The sequence below is a fragment of the Polypterus senegalus genome, chromosome 13 (genome assembly GCF_016835505.1).
Source record: "Polypterus senegalus isolate Bchr_013 chromosome 13, ASM1683550v1, whole genome shotgun sequence".
In the NCBI taxonomy this organism is placed as follows: domain Eukaryota; kingdom Metazoa; phylum Chordata; class Cladistia; order Polypteriformes; family Polypteridae; genus Polypterus; species Polypterus senegalus.
Genome location: NC_053166.1, coordinates 153,618,975 through 153,637,611, shown reverse-complemented (window position 1 = coordinate 153,637,611; position 18,637 = coordinate 153,618,975). Strand labels below are relative to the sequence as shown.

The 18,637-nt window shown below is 45.4% G+C and overlaps 1 protein-coding gene across 1 annotated transcript in view; it reads left to right on the top strand.

Annotated features, from left to right (window-relative positions):
- Positions 1 to 12,271, top strand: part of LOC120542454 (extracellular serine/threonine protein kinase FAM20C-like) — a 177,587-nt gene extending 165,316 nt beyond the window's left edge. The window contains exons 5-10 of the mRNA XM_039774947.1: positions 3,985 to 4,100; positions 4,215 to 4,395; positions 8,484 to 8,593; positions 11,349 to 11,430; positions 11,520 to 11,579; positions 11,665 to 12,271. Of these exons, the coding sequence (XP_039630881.1) occupies positions 3,985 to 4,100; positions 4,215 to 4,395; positions 8,484 to 8,593; positions 11,349 to 11,430; positions 11,520 to 11,579; positions 11,665 to 11,920 (805 nt within the window). The 3' untranslated portion in view covers positions 11,921 to 12,271. The remainder of the gene's footprint in view (positions 1 to 3,984; positions 4,101 to 4,214; positions 4,396 to 8,483; positions 8,594 to 11,348; positions 11,431 to 11,519; positions 11,580 to 11,664) is intronic.
- The last annotated feature ends 6,366 nt before the right edge of the window (positions 12,272 to 18,637 follow it).

Here is an 18,637-nt window from a genome sequence, read left to right as displayed (position 1 = left end):
AGATAGATAGATAGATAGATAGATAGATAGATAGATAGAAAGGCACTATATGATAGATAGATAGATAGATAGATAGATAGATAGATAGATAGATAGATAGATAGATAGAAAGGCACTATATGATAGATAGATAGATAGATAGATAGATAGATAGATAGAGTGATTATACTTGTGTTCCTTACCTCACGTTTTGACATTCCCGACCGTTCCTAGTAGTCAAATCTGTTCTTGTGTCGTACTCTGTCACCTCCTTGCATACCCTCTTAATTCTTGAGAAGCTGAAATAGGATATTTATTTCTTTACTTCTATTTTCATTTTTTGCCCCTGGCTAATTTATAGGTAAAGCAGTCAATGAAGACGTTTTATTTTCTGTAGTGTCACCATCAAGTACATTCAACACAAAGCAAACACAAATACAATACAAAACAGCAGGCTTTAATGTGCATATTTTACTTCCACGGTAAATGAATATCATAGTGCTTTGCACATACAATCCTTTGAAAAAATCAGAGGGCGTGTTAGCAAAGTGACATACTCGGGGTCACACAGAGCATCCGTAGTGTGTTGATAACTAAACACTTTAAAGATTAGGAGCTGCATTACCTTCAGGGTAAATGAACTGCCTACTCAAATCCAAATGATTGAGAAAGACAACAACTGCCAGTGGAGCCTGCAAATATTCTGACATTATATGAGATTATACGAGAAAAGAAAATGAACGTACAACAGCTTGAATACAGTTCTGAAAATGTTTCAGTAACAAACAGCAGGTCATGCTAGAGGAGATATTTCAAGGAGTGAACTGGCCAGTGCATTTATCACAGGTTGAGACTCTGGCTGCAACATTTTGAACCTAACGTGCAAGAGGTTCTTGTCTCTAAGCATTTGCTTAAAAATAAATCAATACATTTAAATGGTCTTCCAGACAGTCTGGGCTACACTTTGCTAAAGCAAATGCTTAGTATTGCACTCTGGGTATTGATTTTGTTCTGGCAACTCCTAGATAAATATGTTAAACAGTCTGTTAATATATTGCTTATATCCACTTCAATAAAAGGGTAAGTGTCATGCGTCTGTCTGTGTCCATCCTGTTGCTATGTCTCTGTCACTCCAAAAGATGGCACATCACAAACATTAACACTGCCTTTACAATTCCCATACCAAATGGTATATAACAGAGACGTATGCATTACATGATACACTGCAAACTTTAACAATAAGGTATATGTTGATTTCAACATAACTTAGATGGGTAGTACAGCTAATATACACAAATGTTATTTATGTATTTATGTGTGAATTTCCTCTTGGGATTAATAAAGCATCTATCTATCTATCTATCTACCTATCTATCTATCTATCTATCTATCTATCTATCTATCTATCTATCTATCTATCTATCTATCTATCTATCTATCTATCTATCTATCTATCTATCTATCTATTCAGTGGGACAATCTGATTTTGAAAAATTTCATATCAAATACTACATCATGGCTTTAGTAATGTCTAAAAAGGATTGTGTGGTGTGGTGTCACTGACAGTGGCCGGAACAGAGATGATGGTTGCCCTCCAACTCACAAGATTCAAATAGACGTAAACAAAAGTGAGGTTCCGCAGTTCCCTGCACTTTTCTACCAACTTCATGTCAATGGTGTAGGGACTCTACCTGCTACTCTGTGATGAATTCACTTAAGTGCAATTTTTCTTGAGTGAAATCTCACTTTGTATAATAGCAGTTGATAAGCTGCCTAGTCCCTGCTGATTAAGAAAGCACAGCCTGGGCACTTGTCCTTCTCCCAGTTCAATGTACTTCATTGTCTTTTTTTTTTCTTAAGTACCGAGATAAAGTTACAAAATTTCCCCGTAGAAAATAAAGTACTATCTATCTATCTATCTATCTATCTATCTATCTATCTATCTATCTATCTATCTATCTATCTATCTATCTATCTAATATAATGCATTTCTTATGAATTGATGTAAATTTTAATCTTGCCTACTATACTATCTATCTATCTATCTATCTATCTATCTATCTATCTATCTATCTATCTATCTATCTATCTATCTAATAATGCCTTCTATCTATCTATCTATCTATCTATCTATCTATCTATCTATCTATCTATCTATCTATCTATCTATCTATCTATCTATCTATCTATCTATCTATCTATCTATCTATCTATCCTATATAATGCCTTTCTTGTTTCTATTTTTAATCTTACTTTCCTACATACACCCTTCCTCATATGTCTTTGGGATGTATAACCAGAGTGCACAGAGGAATGGAGAGCCCTAAACGTCACATAGACAGGATGTGACACCAGCATCCTGGAGCCGCAGTCCCCCAGTCTACACCATCATGTCCCACCCATTCAAACAGCTTGGTATGGCAGTCAGCTTGTTAGTCTGCGCTCCCTCTGTGACAATACCTAGACTCTCCACTAGATGGTGTACACTACACCCAATTAAAAAGCTTTAGGCGCATCCATTACTATGAAGCACAAATGAAGTTCATCTAAACAAGCTTAAATTGCATGCCGAATAGTAGAATAATAAAGCAGATAAATAGTTTTCACTTTACAATTATATCAGTGACTCAGCCTCCAGTTAATCAACTGCTTATTCTAACTGTGATTTATAGAAACAACTGGTGTAAATATCATCGGCAAGCATGACAAAATTACCACTGAATAAATCCAATGGAGAAAGTGATGTCCTCAAGGAACTGATGTCCCCATTTAATGCACACAATTAGTGAAATGACTTGATACCTTCACATATAACAAACCAGCCTATGACAACATGCCTCATGGAGCTCATTTAGTGATTTTTCCTCTCCATCTGATGCGCCTTACCTCATATAATGGTCTTGAAATATGTTAATGAAAAACATCGTTTAGGACTGAGATGCTTCTTTTTAAATAAAAACCTCCTATTATTGCTTCATGTGTTAAATTAGCTACAGAGCTGAGTCACAAAAGGCACTACAGAGAAACTCAGGATAAAATATCAAGCGCTATTCATCAAAGAGGAAACGGCTTCTCCCACGAGGGTTCAGTGCCCTTGCCTTTCTTTGCTCAGACACGTATGCTTTCTCTTCACCCTCGTATACAGTGCAGAATGCGGCAAAAAATGAAAAAAACCAAACACTGTCTTCTGGCTGGTTCCACATGGGACACACACACACACACACAGACCTGCTCCTACAGGCCTCTGCCTCTCCCAGTGTAGCAGATGGGAGGAGTGCCAGGGCTTTACTGTTCTAAATCCCACTCCCCATTCTTCTGTCCATCCAAGTAAGGGTTGAGTCAGTTGGACAGCCATCTCAGCCAAGGTCCGTCCTTCTTGTTGGCCTCTGCACCACGGTAGATGGCCCCATTCTGCTGACTCTTCTTTCTTACCAACCTATCGATGGAGGCCTTCTCCCAGTCTGGTCCAGCAGGTTTGAGTTGGCCTGCACTACAATGGATGATGGTGGACGGCACTCGAGACGCCTGGTCTGTGTCTCCGTTGCGCAGTGCAGGAAGCAGAAGGCACCACAGGGAATAGTGAGCTGAAGTAGCAGGATCCAGACAATAGCCATAAAAGAATACGCTGTCGGCCTGTGCGCATTAGCATGGCGAGCTAGGAGCACGGGTCAATAGTGTTTAATCAGCAAGCCTCGGCAGACTGAGCTACTCGGCACAACATTTTTGTTCTCTTTACAATGCAAATGATAGAAATGCAGACGCACATGAAAATGTTCTGCTGTGCGACCAGTTCCACCTCTCTGAACTACTGCAGTATGTATGTGGTGAGCTGACGTGGGACGTATTGGAATGCTAGGATTTTCCTGGTCATTTGACCTCACAAGGTATATGTTGTGTGAGTTTTGGGGCCCTTCCATGTTGGTCAGCTGTTACTCCAAGTCTTCACAGAGAACACCTGAATGATGATGGCGCTCGTCTTGACTCTCGTCATTTATGTGTTTGAAGGATTCTGGACTTTCGGCGGGTCCCTCCGGTGGCAGGAAGGCTGGTCAATATGACAAAGGAAATCCGTGATGTGACCCGGGACAAAAAGCTTTGGCGGACGTTCTTCATTTCACCAGGTATCACAATCTAACACTGGCGGGGGTTTGGGAAGATACAAGGACCACCGTAGGTTTCCATGCTAAGTGTTTCCGTTCTCTCCCTTTGCCTTTCTTTCTTTTTCTCTGCCACAGCCAATAACATCTGCTTCTATGGCGAATGCTCCTACTACTGCTCAACAGAACATGCCTTATGCGGGAAGCCTGACCAGATTGAGGGCTCTTTGGCCGCCTTCCTCCCTGACCTGGCATTGGCAAAACGGAAGACCTGGAGAAATCCATGGAGGCGATCCTATCACAAGCGCAAGAAAGCAGAGTGAGTGTCCCCCAGAGGTGTCCGTCTGCCACTTCACACAGCAGGGTTGTCTTAACGCATGGGCATGCTGGGCAGTTACCCGGGGGTCCCAGTGTTAATCTATGTATGGTGTGGTTGCTGAGTGGTTGTGTAGGTCGGGGTCCCAGTGTGCCGCTTTGCCGGGGTTGGGGGGGCTGTTAAGACGTCCCTGGGTTCAAAGCCCTTTCTGACTGGCAAATTACGGTTGTGTTCCTGCCTGGTTTTGCAGTCACTTCTTGAGGAACAGGGTTTCAATTATTCAGGCAGAGACGTTTATTTTTGAGCCCCTCCAAGTACAACTTTCCTTGTCGATGTGCAGTTTTCTATTTCTTTTCAGTGATTGTGGATAATGGGAGGGCTTCGTTGCTTGCGCTGGCTGTTTTCTTCTTGAGAGTTAAAAACAATAGTCAGATTACAACAGCACTCTCTTCATTTCTTCTGCTGCACTAAAACAAAAGGCATGTCAGATTAAAATTAAAACAAATATGTACATTGGTGGGTGGCACGGTGGCGCAGTGGGTAGCGCTGCTGCCTCGCAGTTAGGAGACCCGGGTTCGCTTCCCGGGTCCTCCCTGCGTGGAGTTTGCATGTTCTCCCCGTGTCTGCGTGGGTTTCCTCCCACAATCCAAAGACATGCAGGTTAGGCGGATTGGCGATTCTAAATTGGCCTTAGTGTGTGTTTGTGTGTGTCCTGCGGTGGGTTGGCACCCTGCCCAGGATTGGTTCCTGCCTTGTGCCCTGTGTTGGCTGGGATTGGCTCCAGCAGACCCCCGTGACCCTGTATTCGGATTCAGCGGGTTAGAAAATGGATGGATGGATGGATTGGTTGCACATAATAAAGTTGTTTTTATCAAAATAATGTAATTCTGCTGAATGCACTAAATTAATTTATCCTGAAACAACATATTTTTATATAAAATGAATGAAACTTTTCATTCTCTGTTAAATTAATACTACTATGTTAAATGAACATGTCAATAAAGCATAATATTTTAACAATTGTTTTATAAACTTTTTAAAAAATGCACCTCCCCGACTTACTTAGCTATTACCTTTTTAGGTTGTCAGTTATAATTATTCCAATATCATTTTATACTTCATGTTCAAAGTTATTAATAAGATTAGGGCACTCTGCCCCCTGCAGGCTTCGCTCGCCAACCCCCGGGCGGGCGCTACGCACTAGCCACTTCACGGCTCTGCCACTCGCGTACAATTTAAACAGATTGTTATTTTTATGGAAATTGTTACATATTCGTAATAGAACTAACTATTTTACATTATAGCAAGTAATGAACCACAGTAAAAAACGGTAAAATGGAATACATCAAAAGAAAATTGTTTCATGTTGCGTTAGAGGTGTTCGTTGCGTTATACGATTTTGTTCTGTTTGGCTTTGAAATTAACCCGCAAATACTTTTTAAATTTACACTTTCACTGTAAAACTTCAGTAAAAACAATTTTTTGAATTAACTTTTCGTCAATATCGCTTTGAATTTTGATTCCGTGTTTGGACTTTCATCGTGACATCACAAAGTACTATAACTGCCCGTGAGTGAATATCGTTCCTTTCTCTCTAATAAATAAACTGACTTTTTCGAATGTTTGTCCCTGTGATTTGTTAATTGTCATAGCAAAAGTTATTCTAACAGGAAACTGTAAACGTTTTAATACGAATGGCATATCAAGATCTCCTTGGGTGTCTCATGTTATCCCCTGAAGATGGACTCCATTACCTTTCTTGTCCATCCATCCATTTTCTAACCCGCTGAATCCGAATACAGGGTCACGGGGGTCTGCCGGAGCCAATCCCAGCCAACACAGGGCACAAGGCAGGAACCAATCCTGGGCAGGGTGCCAACCCACCGCAGGACACACACAAACACACCAAGCACACACACTAGGGCCAATTTAGAATCGACCTTTCTTGTCACCTGTTAAAATTTTACATGTCAGAATTGTTTGACCAATTTTCCATACAACTAATCTCGTCCTATTGCATAGCCCATAAATTACGCAATTACATTACGATACGTCCTTCTTTCCACAGTAATTGAGCCGGTGGAAGACCAGACGGTGTTAACGGTTGTAGATATTCCACGTGATATTGTAAGTTGATGTTTTCATCTTCTGCAACATGACCACCAACTGTTTCAGCAGAGTCTATCGATACGCATTGCACCAATTTGCCGTGTAACCGATCGCGACCAATTGTCGCATTAATTCATTTGACTTCATTGTTTCTCGCTGCTGGGATTGCCCGTGTACTCATTTTTTCTGTTGATAACCCTTCAGCATGAATTTCTTCAATAAAATTTGAACATAATGCATCTTCTTTTATTGGGAATTTAAAGTGAGGAAAACGTAAAAATGTATAAGAGCTGAGAGCGCAGGAACTGAGTCTGACAAAAGCATTCACACCAATGAGAGGTGAGAGGGCCGCGGGCGTGGGCCGTGAACCGGAAATGGTGAAGAGGAGGGCGGGACTTGAAAAAAATCTCTTGGCAACAGTCTCATCTGAAGATTTTCTTTTATAATAGAGAGAAATAAACAGGTTTGCTTATACTAAAACTACGTTTATTTGGTAAAAAACAATACAAACCAACAAAAATACAAAAGATTATTATTCAAAACCTGAAATGTACAACAGTTGTACAAGAACACTGCTTCTTTGACTGTGCCAGAATGCCATGCCAATGTATATCTAAATATGAACAGAAAATGCACCTTGGATAGAGTGTTATATTATTAAACATATTTATTTATGTGTCTAACTGTATATAGTATAGAATAAATGTTAAATCCATCCATCCATCCATTTTCTAACCCGCTGAATCCGAATACAGGGTCACGGGGGTCTGCCGGAGCCGATCCCAGACAACACAGGGCACAAGGCAGGAACCAATCCTGGGCAGGGTGCCAACCCACCGCAGTAAATGTTAAATATTAGTAAAATATAAAGTGCAAAAACTGCTGCTTGGCACCTTCTTTCACATAATACTTTTTTCTTTATTTTCAACCTGCGTTGTCTTGTATTCGGGTGTATTATTGAGTTCTCTGCATTAACAGTACTGAGCAGTGTTATGATGATACGAATGAACAGCAATGCTGAAAGTAGTTGACCTGTAATGAAAGTCCCAACTTTAGTTTTTTTTTAAGTACGTAAACGTAGCCGTACTAATTAAGCGAGTAAATCAAGACGACCTAATAGTACGTTTACTGACTTGTGACGGTAGTTAGTGAGCACAGTTTGATAAAACATTAAAAGAGAATACAAGGAAATACGCAAAATGGAGTAACGTTAGACTGCGTGATTACGTGCTTTAAACGAATATCTGAATATTTCTTGTGTGTTTTGTCTTTTTTTTTACTTTTATTTCACTAACCTTTCGCTCTTCACCGGTGACAACAACCCAAATCCACAATCATGTTGTTTCTTTGCAAGTCACATGACTTTACCGCCAAGTTCGCCAGCCTCCACTGACGGTGAATCCGCTTGGTGCCAATTCATTTCCGGAGAGGATTAAATACAACGACTTTGATTTCTACCTAAATAACTGAAATTAGTATATTGGATTTCCCACAATATTCAATAAATTTAACCTGATTGAGTTATGTTTAAAAGTGGAACGTAAAAAATACATGTAATATAAAGTAAATACAGTTTTGTAAACGTAACAACCCGCCATTTCCCTTTATTTTCAGTGTGTATTGTCCACCTGCCATGCCAGTACCCTAGAAATTCCCCTGGACACTTGTCAGAAGTCTGATACTTTCAAATATGTTGTTAAATGGACATAAAAAACGATTAACGACTAAAACAGAAAATGTGAAATGCTGAACATTCATGTGTTTTCTAGAAAGTTCTGGTTCAGGGCTGTTCTTGCTGGTTCACTTGTAGATTTTACATTCCTATATTGGCTGATTCCTCCATAAGGTCATCTCCCACCTGTCTGGCGGGTGCACTTTAGAGAGGTGGCATACGGCATAAGTGACCGGAGGGCCATGCTGCCCCATAATTCATAAAGCACACGTGTGGTTCTGTTTCTTAGTAACCTTTTGTGTATTGTCAGATGGGAAGTTGATCCAGACTACTGCGAGGAGGTGAAACAGACGCCTCCGTATGACAGTGGCACCCGACTCCTGGACATCATGGACATGACCATCTTTGACTTCTTGATGGGTACGTCTTTCAAGTGTGGGTTGCAGTCTTCTTTGGTAGGCCCTGATTAGAAGGAGTTTGTGGGTCGGTTGTCATTAGAAGTGGATTAGCTTTGTGCCTCCCCAGGGGACGCTGCAACTCCTCAAACTCCCGCCAAAAGGCTCGCCATGAACGCTAAAGGTTTTATTGCGTGAAACTCTTACACAAGTAATCGTTTCCCACACCCCAACCTCAACTCTGACACTCTTTGTCGTTTCTCCTCCACTCCTCTAGGCAAGCTTTGTCCTTTTCCTCCCAACTCTGGCCCACTGTTTTGAGGCGGGCAGCTCCTTTTATGTAAAACCATAGAACTCTGCCCCAAAACGGTGCCTTGGGAGTACATCTGGGTGAGGCTGGATCCAGACAAAGTAGGGCTCTCGAGTCCCTTCAGTGCCCCTTGGTGGCACTGACAGGACCCAACAGGGCTGAACCAATGAACTACAGTTCCCAGTGTGCCCTGTGGGAATCCGTAGTGGTGCCGTAACCCACGGAGGCTGCCATCTCGCACCTCGGGGGAGACAATGCCCAAAGCAAACTGTCTTTTCCTGTCCCTTCATGCCATTGGCATCCCGGCCCAGCTATAGTGGGTTGGAAAAGTATTTGATCCCCTAGACAAAGTTTAAAATCCATCCATCCATCCAGTTTCTAACCCGCTGAATCCAAAGACAGGGTCACGGGGTCTGCTGGAGCCAATCCCAGCCAACACAGGGCACAAGGCAGGAACCAATCCTGGGCAGGGTGCCAACCCACCGCTGGACACACACAAACACACCCACACACCAAGCACACCCACTAGGGCCAATTTAGAATCACCAATCCACCTAACCTGCATGTCTTTGGAGTGTGGGAGGAAACCCACGCAGACACAGGGAGAACATGCAAACTCCACGCAGGGAGGACCCGGGAAGCGAACCCGGGTCTCCTAACTGCGAGGCAGCAGCGCTACCACTGCGCCACCGTGCCGCCCAAGTTTAAAATCTTGTAATATTTTATCTTTGAAAGTGCATCTTTAGTTTCATACTGTTACAAATAAACGAGGGCCTCTTGGACAATAGATCTTCACTAAAAAATCCTGAAAATCAAATGATGCTGCGACAATAAAGAACATATCAGTGAAATCTGCTGTTGCGTAAGTAATCGACCCCTGATAGCTCAGAGGCTGCAATAAGAAGGGTGTAAACAATCAAGCCCTGAACCCTCTAGCGTGTCGACGGGTCTCTAAGTGATTCTTCAGGCCAGTTCTTAGGAACACACAACTGAGAAATCAGTACAAGTGGCTTATGTGGTGAAACGTCAAAACTGACAGAAATGAAGACAAGGAACTTTCAATGACTTGAGACGCACTGTGATTATGAAGTTTAAAGATGGCAATGGTGCCAAGAAGACTGCCAAGCTCCTTAGCCTCAGTGTGTCCACTGCGAAGGCCATCATAGCGAAGTGGAAGACAATTGGAAGCACAGTGAAGTGGCCTACGTCCACCCGCCATGTTAAAATAACAAAGTAAATGTCAAGAAAACTAGTCAGAGACGTAAGAGCAAATCCCAAGGTGACTCTCAGTGCCCTGCAGCTGGAGTGGATGTGCATAAGACTACAACATCGAAGGTTTTACACAGAGAGTTGCCAGAAAAAGCCACCACTAAAAAACATGTCACTTGAAAGCTCGATTAGAATTCGCTAACAGACATCTTGACAAGAGTCCTGCGTTCTGGAGTCGTCATGTACTTCGGTCTGATGAGACCACAATTGAACTTTTTGGAGTTTGCCTGGCAGATAGAAGGGTCCGCCAATGATCCGGCAAACACCAGACCTACCATCAAGCATTGGGGGGTGTAAGCTTTGTGCTTGGGGGCTTCTTCTCTAGGGCAGGCACTGGGTCCCTTGTCCGTATTGAAGGAAGAATGGATAGTAAGAAGTATATCAGATTTTGGAAGAAAACCTTCAAACGTCATGAAATTGGGACTCTGACGACGCTCCCACTTTCAGCAGGACAATGACCCGAAACACTGGGCAAAAGGAACCAACGCATGACTTGACAAAAAGAAGATATTGGTTTTGCAGTGGCCTAGCCAGAGTCCGGATCTAATCTGATTGAAAATTTGTGGTGTGATCTCAAAATTGCAGTTCACAAACGAAAGCCTTCAGACTTTGCCCAGTTGGAGCAGTTCTGTAAGGGAGAATGGGGAGAATGGCCTCCATCCAGGTGTGCCAAGCTTGTAGATGGCCATCCAAATTGGTGGCAAGCAGTTATTGGTGCTGCTACCAAGTATTGACTGGGTGTCATGTGAAGGGGTCCATGACTTTTTCAACAGCATTTTTCACAACAGGACTGTTAATTTGCATTTGTTTAGTTCACCGAGCTCTAAATGTGAGAAATAAAAGTTCACTGTGATACTCTGCATTTGTGATTCTTACAGGTTGTAATGATATGAGATGGATATACGGTGGCTTATCAGAGGGTGTCGAATACTTTTTCAACCCACTGTACGTGTATGGTATCTTTAACACCTTGTAGTGGAATTAAGAGAAGAGCCAGCGCGGGGTTGGGGGGTCATTTTCACATAGTCAGAGTAACCCCCTCTTTCCACTCCGCTCACTTTGTCCCCATCCACTGGAAGGCCGGAGTGCATTGCCCGTCGATTAAGGTCATTCCAAAGCAGCATATGCCAAGCGTCCAGCGTACTTGCATTCAAAAGCCTTGAACATGAGCCCTGAACTCTCTGACCTTTAATTCCTTTAGGAAACATGGATCGCCATCATTATGAGACATTTGAAAAGTTTGGGAATGAAACCTTCATCATCCACTTGGACAACGGAAGAGGGTGAGTGCTGGCCCTCGTCCGCGTGTGTGATTGGCTGTTTTAGTCCGCATTGCAATAGCTCTTTTTCTCTTTTGTGGGATGTCTTACAGATTTGGAAAATATTCCCACGACGAGACGTCAATCTTGGTCCCACTCTCCCAGTGCTGCAGGTAAGAACGCTGGACCCGTGGAAGCAAAAACCGTTCCCGTCGATGCCTGAAGGAAAGTCAACCTGCCATCTCTGTTTCCTTGCAGGATACGGAAGTCCACCCACTTACGTCTGCAGCTTCTGGCGAAAGAGGAATTCAAGCTGAGTGACCTGCTGGAGGAGTCCCTGCTGCAAGATCGCCTGTCGCCCATCCTCTACCGACCTCACCTGGAGGCGATGGACCGCCGGCTGAGGATCATCCTGCGAGTGCTCAATGACTGTATCGAGAAGGACGGCTACAGCAACGTGGTGGAAAACGACCTGGACAGGGACATTGCTGACACCATCACCAGCAAGAGGTAGTGCCGCAAGCCACGGAGCCGACGACTCCAACGCATCAAAAGCAAAGTCTTGCAAAAAGACGGTTTATTTATGCCACATTTTTGAATTCAATGAATTCAGGGCCTCGATGATAATTCCCCAAAACATGTCAAAACAAATAAGAGGAACAAATATGTCAATGGTTTTAGGGCCAGAAAACCCAGTCCTACATGGTATCACGTCGCTTAGGTTCTGTTCACCGCTGCCAAATTATTACTACCATAATTGTTAATTGTTTTTTGAATTAATGCCATTCTGTCCAATGTGTTCCTAGAGATATATTTATTTAATAAAAATATGTGTAATGTAGGAAGAAATAAGATAAGGACCGACCACTGGCCTCAGGCGAAACTCGTAGAATGGCAGAAGAGCTTGGGGAGAGGATGGTGGTGGACGCCAAAGACTTGGGGGGTACGGGTGGGGGGGTACTTGTCTCAGTAGCCTGTTAGCAGTAGTCATAGGAGTGCCAGTTTGTCTGGGGGGTGGGGGGGGATTAGCTGTCAGATCAGTCCCACAGGCGCTCGGACTTGTCCGCCAGCACACCCAGTGGCAAATTAGGGTCCGATTCAACGAGAAGTAGTCTGTCCCAGAGTGCCCAAAGTGTACCATGTGGTCCAGAGGCGGGCAGTGAAGGGGGGACACCCCTGTCCAGTTTCTGATCCGCAGTGTCGACGATGGTAGAGGCACTAACCTGAGGAGACTGTCTAAGCACACTGGTAAGGGTGTGCCAATCGAACTGGGCCATGACCAAGGGGGTACCAGGAGTAACCAGCCTGTGGAAAGGGATTCATGGGAGCCGGCGCTCAGTCAAGAGAGTCTGATTCCTTTAAGCAATCCCTGCAGTCGCAGTCCTTCCACTTGGAATGTTCAGTTTATAGGACAGGTGGCATCAGTGAGTTCAGTGGAGGGTCCGCTGTGCGTCTACCTTGCCGCCCACGCACTGAGCCTCTGCGGGACCCTGCACCAGCACCTATTGCATCGTCGCATCTCTTAGTCGACCGTAAAGGTGTGTTTGGATAACTTAAAACTATCGCTGGGGGATTTGGTGGTACGTAGAGATTGGTAGCCTCCGTCTGAAACACACACAAGTAAGAGGTGCGCCATCTTGGAGGAGCACAGAGAACAAGTAAGAAGAGCACAGGCTATCTCAGGAAACCATTTTAAAGAAATTGGAGGTAATTCTACTCTGAAGCGTCTTCACTGAGAGGAGACCCCCCCCACACACACACACACCCCCCCATGTCAGGGCACAGCACAACCCACAAACGACAAGCACCTTAAGAGGCCTGTCTACATTAGCAGGACACCAGCAGACCAAGTGAAATGGAGCTGCAGTTCATTAGGGAGCAGGGTGTGGCGCCATATCCTAAGAAAAAGTTACATGTGACTACAGGGCATGTGCCAGTGTTTAAGTGTAAGGGTTGTTGTGTTGGCACATGAGCTGGCACATATGTCTGTGCCATGGTGAACATATCAAGGATATTAAATGATGGCCTGGGTGGGTATGGGGGCGGGGGGTTGCGTCTCACATAAACACAAGTGCATGCTTAATTATTAGCACATGGGCATATGCCACATAGAGACCGGGGTGGGGGGTGTTTGAGGGGAGGGCATGCTTTATGTGTGCCAGTGTGAGTGCAAATAGTTTGTAGATATTCAAACATAGGGTAGCAGGGTGGCACAGTGGTTAGCACCGCCATCCGGGTTTGATTATTGGTCCTGCTTAAATCTCAGTGGGGTCTGCAGGGGCCGCTTTGATTTTCCTTGCTGGTGCTTTGGTTCCTTCCCACCTTCAAATGACGCCTGTCTTTTAGGCAATTGTGGCACCTTTCGTTTGGTCCAGTGCGAGGGAAGTGCCGTCACGTATCCCACAATCCTCTGTTGTGAAAAAAAAAAAATCAGGTCAGGAAAACCTGCTGAATGTTCACAAGGAAATGCGTCAAATTAGGTAGGTGCCAATGCAAGTGGGCATACTTTGTATAAAGGGGTTTTCTTACATAGTATGCCTGTCATTTGAAAGGGACATTCTTAGACTGGCGCCAGTGGCTGTGGGAGCCCCTCCAAGGGACAGAAGAGTGCCACACAGGAGGGGTTAGGGTGTCACACCAGGGGCACAGTACACATAATGCCAGTTGGAGACCTTCAGCTCTGCAATGCAATGAGGTGCCCTTCCCGCATTTGGTGATTTCTGCCAAATACGTTGCCCTCTGTTTTTGTTTTGTTTTTTTTTTTTTGGTTTTGATTAAATAAAATAGAAGCGTTGTGCCAGCTCACCATTCATTTTTGCTTTTGTCACGCCACCAGAGACGACTGGCATCTCTTAACTGCTCCCTTCAGAGCACATGGTGTCCATGCCCTGTTGAGACTTCTTTTCTATTTATTTATTAAATATGGTGGGGTTTGGGGTGGGGGGGTCGACGGACGAGGCGTTTCTCCTTCCCCACCCTTGAACTGGAGTCCAGGTGTCGGCATTACACCAGTGCCTGGGCAGCAACACGAACACTTGAGCGTTGGCAGAGATGTGCGAGGAGCACAAGGACAGAGCCGCCGTTTGCTGCCTTCTTCTTCATCTGAACTTCATCGTTCTGTGTAAATAAAGAAATTAATAAATCGATGCCTGGACAGAAAAAATAAGAAATAAATTCTAAGCGACCTGCCCTGTGCGGCCGTAGGCTTCCGTCTCCTTCGCAGTGTTTCTGTGGAATTCGTTTGCAACCTGGTAACGTGCAATAAAGATGTGGCAACTGTTCTGTCGTCTGCCTCTCGGGCGTCTCCGTTTTTTTGGAGGGGGGGTTCCTGATGCCCCCTCTACTCCTTCCTTTCTTTTTTCTTTCCATCTCAAATCTTTCAGAAGTCGAAGGTAAGAAACGTCACAAACATGAAACCCTGATGCCTTGTTACTAAATTACGGTCTGGGGCATAAAGTGTGAGTGTGGGTGGGTGTGTGCCCAGTGATGGATGGGCACCTTGTCCAGGCATTGCTCCTGCCTTGACCCCAGTGCTTGTCGGGATAGGCACTGCCTCCAATCCTAAAAATCAGGGTGCCAGGGTGGCTCTTGGCATGCAAAGCGGTGCCCGGGCTGGGACTTAAACTGGGCATTGGGGGTCCTGTCAGGCTTAACCACCATTCTGCTCTACCTTCACCCTGCTCATAGTTGGGTTCATCCTCAAATCCAAATTAATAATAAATAAAAGAGTGAGGGTTCTTTTGCCCACCTGGGTGCCCTGACTTTCCAGTAGCTGGCCTGCTGAGATTCTGAACTCCATCTAAGTCAGCATGCGGCCGCAGCCCCCTGTTTCTGTCTTCATCCCGGGGCTTACCTGCTGTGTGCTGAAGGACCACCCGTGATGGCCCACCACCTGTATGGATGCTGTCGAATCAAATGGATTTTTTTTTTATTTTTTATTTATTTAGTGGCCACCTCATGGATTCATCCCAGGTTTAACTCCTGGTGTGCCCGCGGTTTTCCTGCAGTTAGCCTCCCACTTTCCCAAAGACACATGTGTGAGTGGAAGGGCCCTGCTATAGCCTGGTATCCCATCCAGGGATATTCTCAACCTTGTGCTGCCAGGATAGGCACCAGCACCCTGTGTCAGATTAAGGAGTATGAGCTGTATGGGATGGCGGTGCAGGGGTTGGCACTGCAACTTCTTGTGGGTTTTGCATGTTGTCCCCAAATCTCTGTGGCTTCTGCTTTAAAGACTTCTTAAATAATTTGGCCTGTGAGTGTGCCATGTGAGAGACTTGCACCCCAGCCCAGGGCTGAAGTTCCGGCATTGTGCCTATTGCTGCCATGTCGGGCTGCACGTTGGATTAAGCAAGACTGACAATTTTACATTATGTAGGATTAAAGGTGGGCGGCACGGTGGCGCAGTTTGCTTCCCGGGACCTCCCTGCATGGAGTTTGCATGTTCTCCCCGTGTCTGTGTGGGTTTCCTCCCGCGGTCCAAAGACATGCAGATTAGGTGCATTGGCGATCCTAAATTGTGCCGTGTGTGTGTGTGTGTGTGTGTGCCCTCTGGTGGGCTGGCACCCTGCCCGGGATTTGCTCCTACCTTGCGCCCTGTGTTGGCTGGGATTGGCTCCCGCAGACCCCCCGTGACCCTGTACTTAGGATATAGCGGGTTGGGAAATGGATGGATGGATAGAAGTAAAGGCGGGGTATACCTTAGGGGCGGAGCCCCATATGAGGAGGCGTGCACAGATCAGTGCAGGGGTGTGGTCAGGACTTGACATGGGTGTGGCCACACTGAGCCGACTACTGTGGGTGTCCATGTTGAGGACTTTGCATTGACATCTGTCCATTGCTCATTTATGATGCCCTCTGGGACCGGACCACAAATTGTTGAAGGGTCATTGGCCCTCTGAGTCTGCTGTTCAGCTGGCATGGGCTGACCAAGCTAAGTGCCCCCTTTCAGTCCCCTGCCATGTCAATGAGTCTGGATATTATACAGCACACACTGTCGCAAAGTGAACTGTTTCCTAATTTCAGAAGAGGACTTCAAATGCTTGTTTTGATGCAAACAATGACAAATAAAAATAAATGAATCATTTTAGTATGTGTTTTTAATTTTAAACTCACATGTGCTCAGGTGGGTCACAAAATGAATGTGATTATTTAATTTTACTCCTGTCTGGTATTGCTTGGAGGGCATCACCTGTGCCCATGCCAGGCCTTAAACTGGGCAGCTTGCCCACAGAGGCACCTGCCAGTTGTTGGTCTTGGGCTACTCACTTTCTAAATTGTCCAGACTACTGCCGTGTCATTACAGCAGAGACTTGCAACCATCTCACAGTTCTTAAATGCCCATCCCTTACCCACAAAAGCTGAGGCTAGAAACTCCAAAATGGGAGTTTCGTCCCAAAACTCAACTTGTGTGGCACCTGGAGCTCCACTCCGTATAACAAAGAAAGAAAGGTGGCAGGAAGACCAACAGGGTGCCCCCCCATACCCCCCCCGCCCCCAAAGGTCATTCCCAAGACAAACTGCCCAAAGGGACCGGAGACTGGACAGCATCCTCTATTGTCGGGGGGCAGTGTATCAAGTCAGGCCCACCCACTTCTACTTCATCCACTGAACAGCTAAGGACTTGTGTTCACTCCAAAGATGTTCCTGACCACCTACATGGAACTGGGCACCCTGATGCCAGGGTTAATCAGATCACATGGCAACACTGCCCTTGAGTCCTGAGGACATTTGATGGATGTAAAAAGATGGCGAGGTGACCATTCCTGTGGAGTCTCATTTACCATTCCGGTCCACTCCTCTCAGCCATTAGACCTGGCAGCTTGTGCCCCCTTGTGATTAGCTCGTTACCATGTAAACATCTTGTGCCCACAGGGAAGTGGCCACTCATGCCCACTATTAGCAGAGTTTTTATATAAACACCTAGAAGTACTTTGCCCAGGTTGTGCCCACTATTGAATCCCCAGGTTGGCAGCCCTCCTCCCTTTCAGTTCGTGCACCCAGTGTGAGCAGCGAGTGTCCCAAAGTTAGCGGCCTGCGTCCACTCAGGTCTGTGTGTGCAGCGTATGGTCACAGAAGGACATATGAAGGTCCAGCTGGAAATCATCTTTGTCTTCACTCGGAACAAAAACCTGAACATCAGAAAGGAATTTTCTTTCCGCCGTCGAAGTGCGGAGACGTCCGAGTCTTGGAGCGCCGCGAGGCCGCACATTCGGTGGGCCTTTGTCGTCCCCTAATGGTCATATGTGGAATTGCCGTTTCTCTTTCTTAACCCATCTGTGGGAAAGTCTTGTCTCTTCCTTTGGTCAGGACCTGAGAGGGACACGCCCCTCAGAAGGGGCGGGGCTACCTGAAGAAAGAAGCCTGTCAACAAAGCAACTCGGTCAGCGTGGAAGTCGATGGAGGCTGAGGGGTGTTGGGGGGAGGGGGGGGTTGTGCTCTTCTGGGGCCGCAGAAGATCAGAGCAGAAACCGACGCTCCTTCCACGAGCACGTTCTGCGGTTTCCAGTCATGTAACTTGACGACGACGAGATCAGGACACCCCACGGCAAAAAGTCACGTAAGGTCACGTCGGCTTAAGTCGACTCCTCCTGCTGCTTGGAGCTCCAGGGTGGAGACGCGACGCGGCGCTGCAGAGAAACCAGCCTGCTTGACGCGGAGTCCTAAGTCCATTCGGCCGTCTCCAGCACCCGGGGTCTTACGATATTATAGGTTTATAGGGTCCTTATTGTCACGTGTACAGAGTACAACGTCAGCTTTAATATAGCAGGGCCTTCTGCCCAGAGAGTGGACTGGTGGGTGAGGAGAAGACCTATAAAGACCCCAAAAAAAAGGCACGGGAGTGTTGTGAACGATCCAATGGCATCAGAGGGGCAGCCAAGGCAATAAAACTAAAGAGACAGACGAAGGGCGACAATCACAAGAGGCACTGGAAGGAGACTATGAAAAGGTGGGCACATGTGACTGAGGGGGCCTTCTAGAGCCCCTTCAGAGGCTGGCTTGACCCCAGCGCCCTGGGATGGCAAGCTACACTGAAAAAAAAGGTGATGATTCACACTTAATATTTTCAGGCTGAACCAATATAATTCTTTTTAGCTTATTGATCCCACAATTTTTAAGTTGAGGCAAACGTTTAGAGTGATTGGATGCAATTCACTTGTTTTATACTAAATCTATTTTTTAAGTTGTTCTTCTTTTTTGGCAGTTGGAAAGCAAACACGCTGGAAAGTTT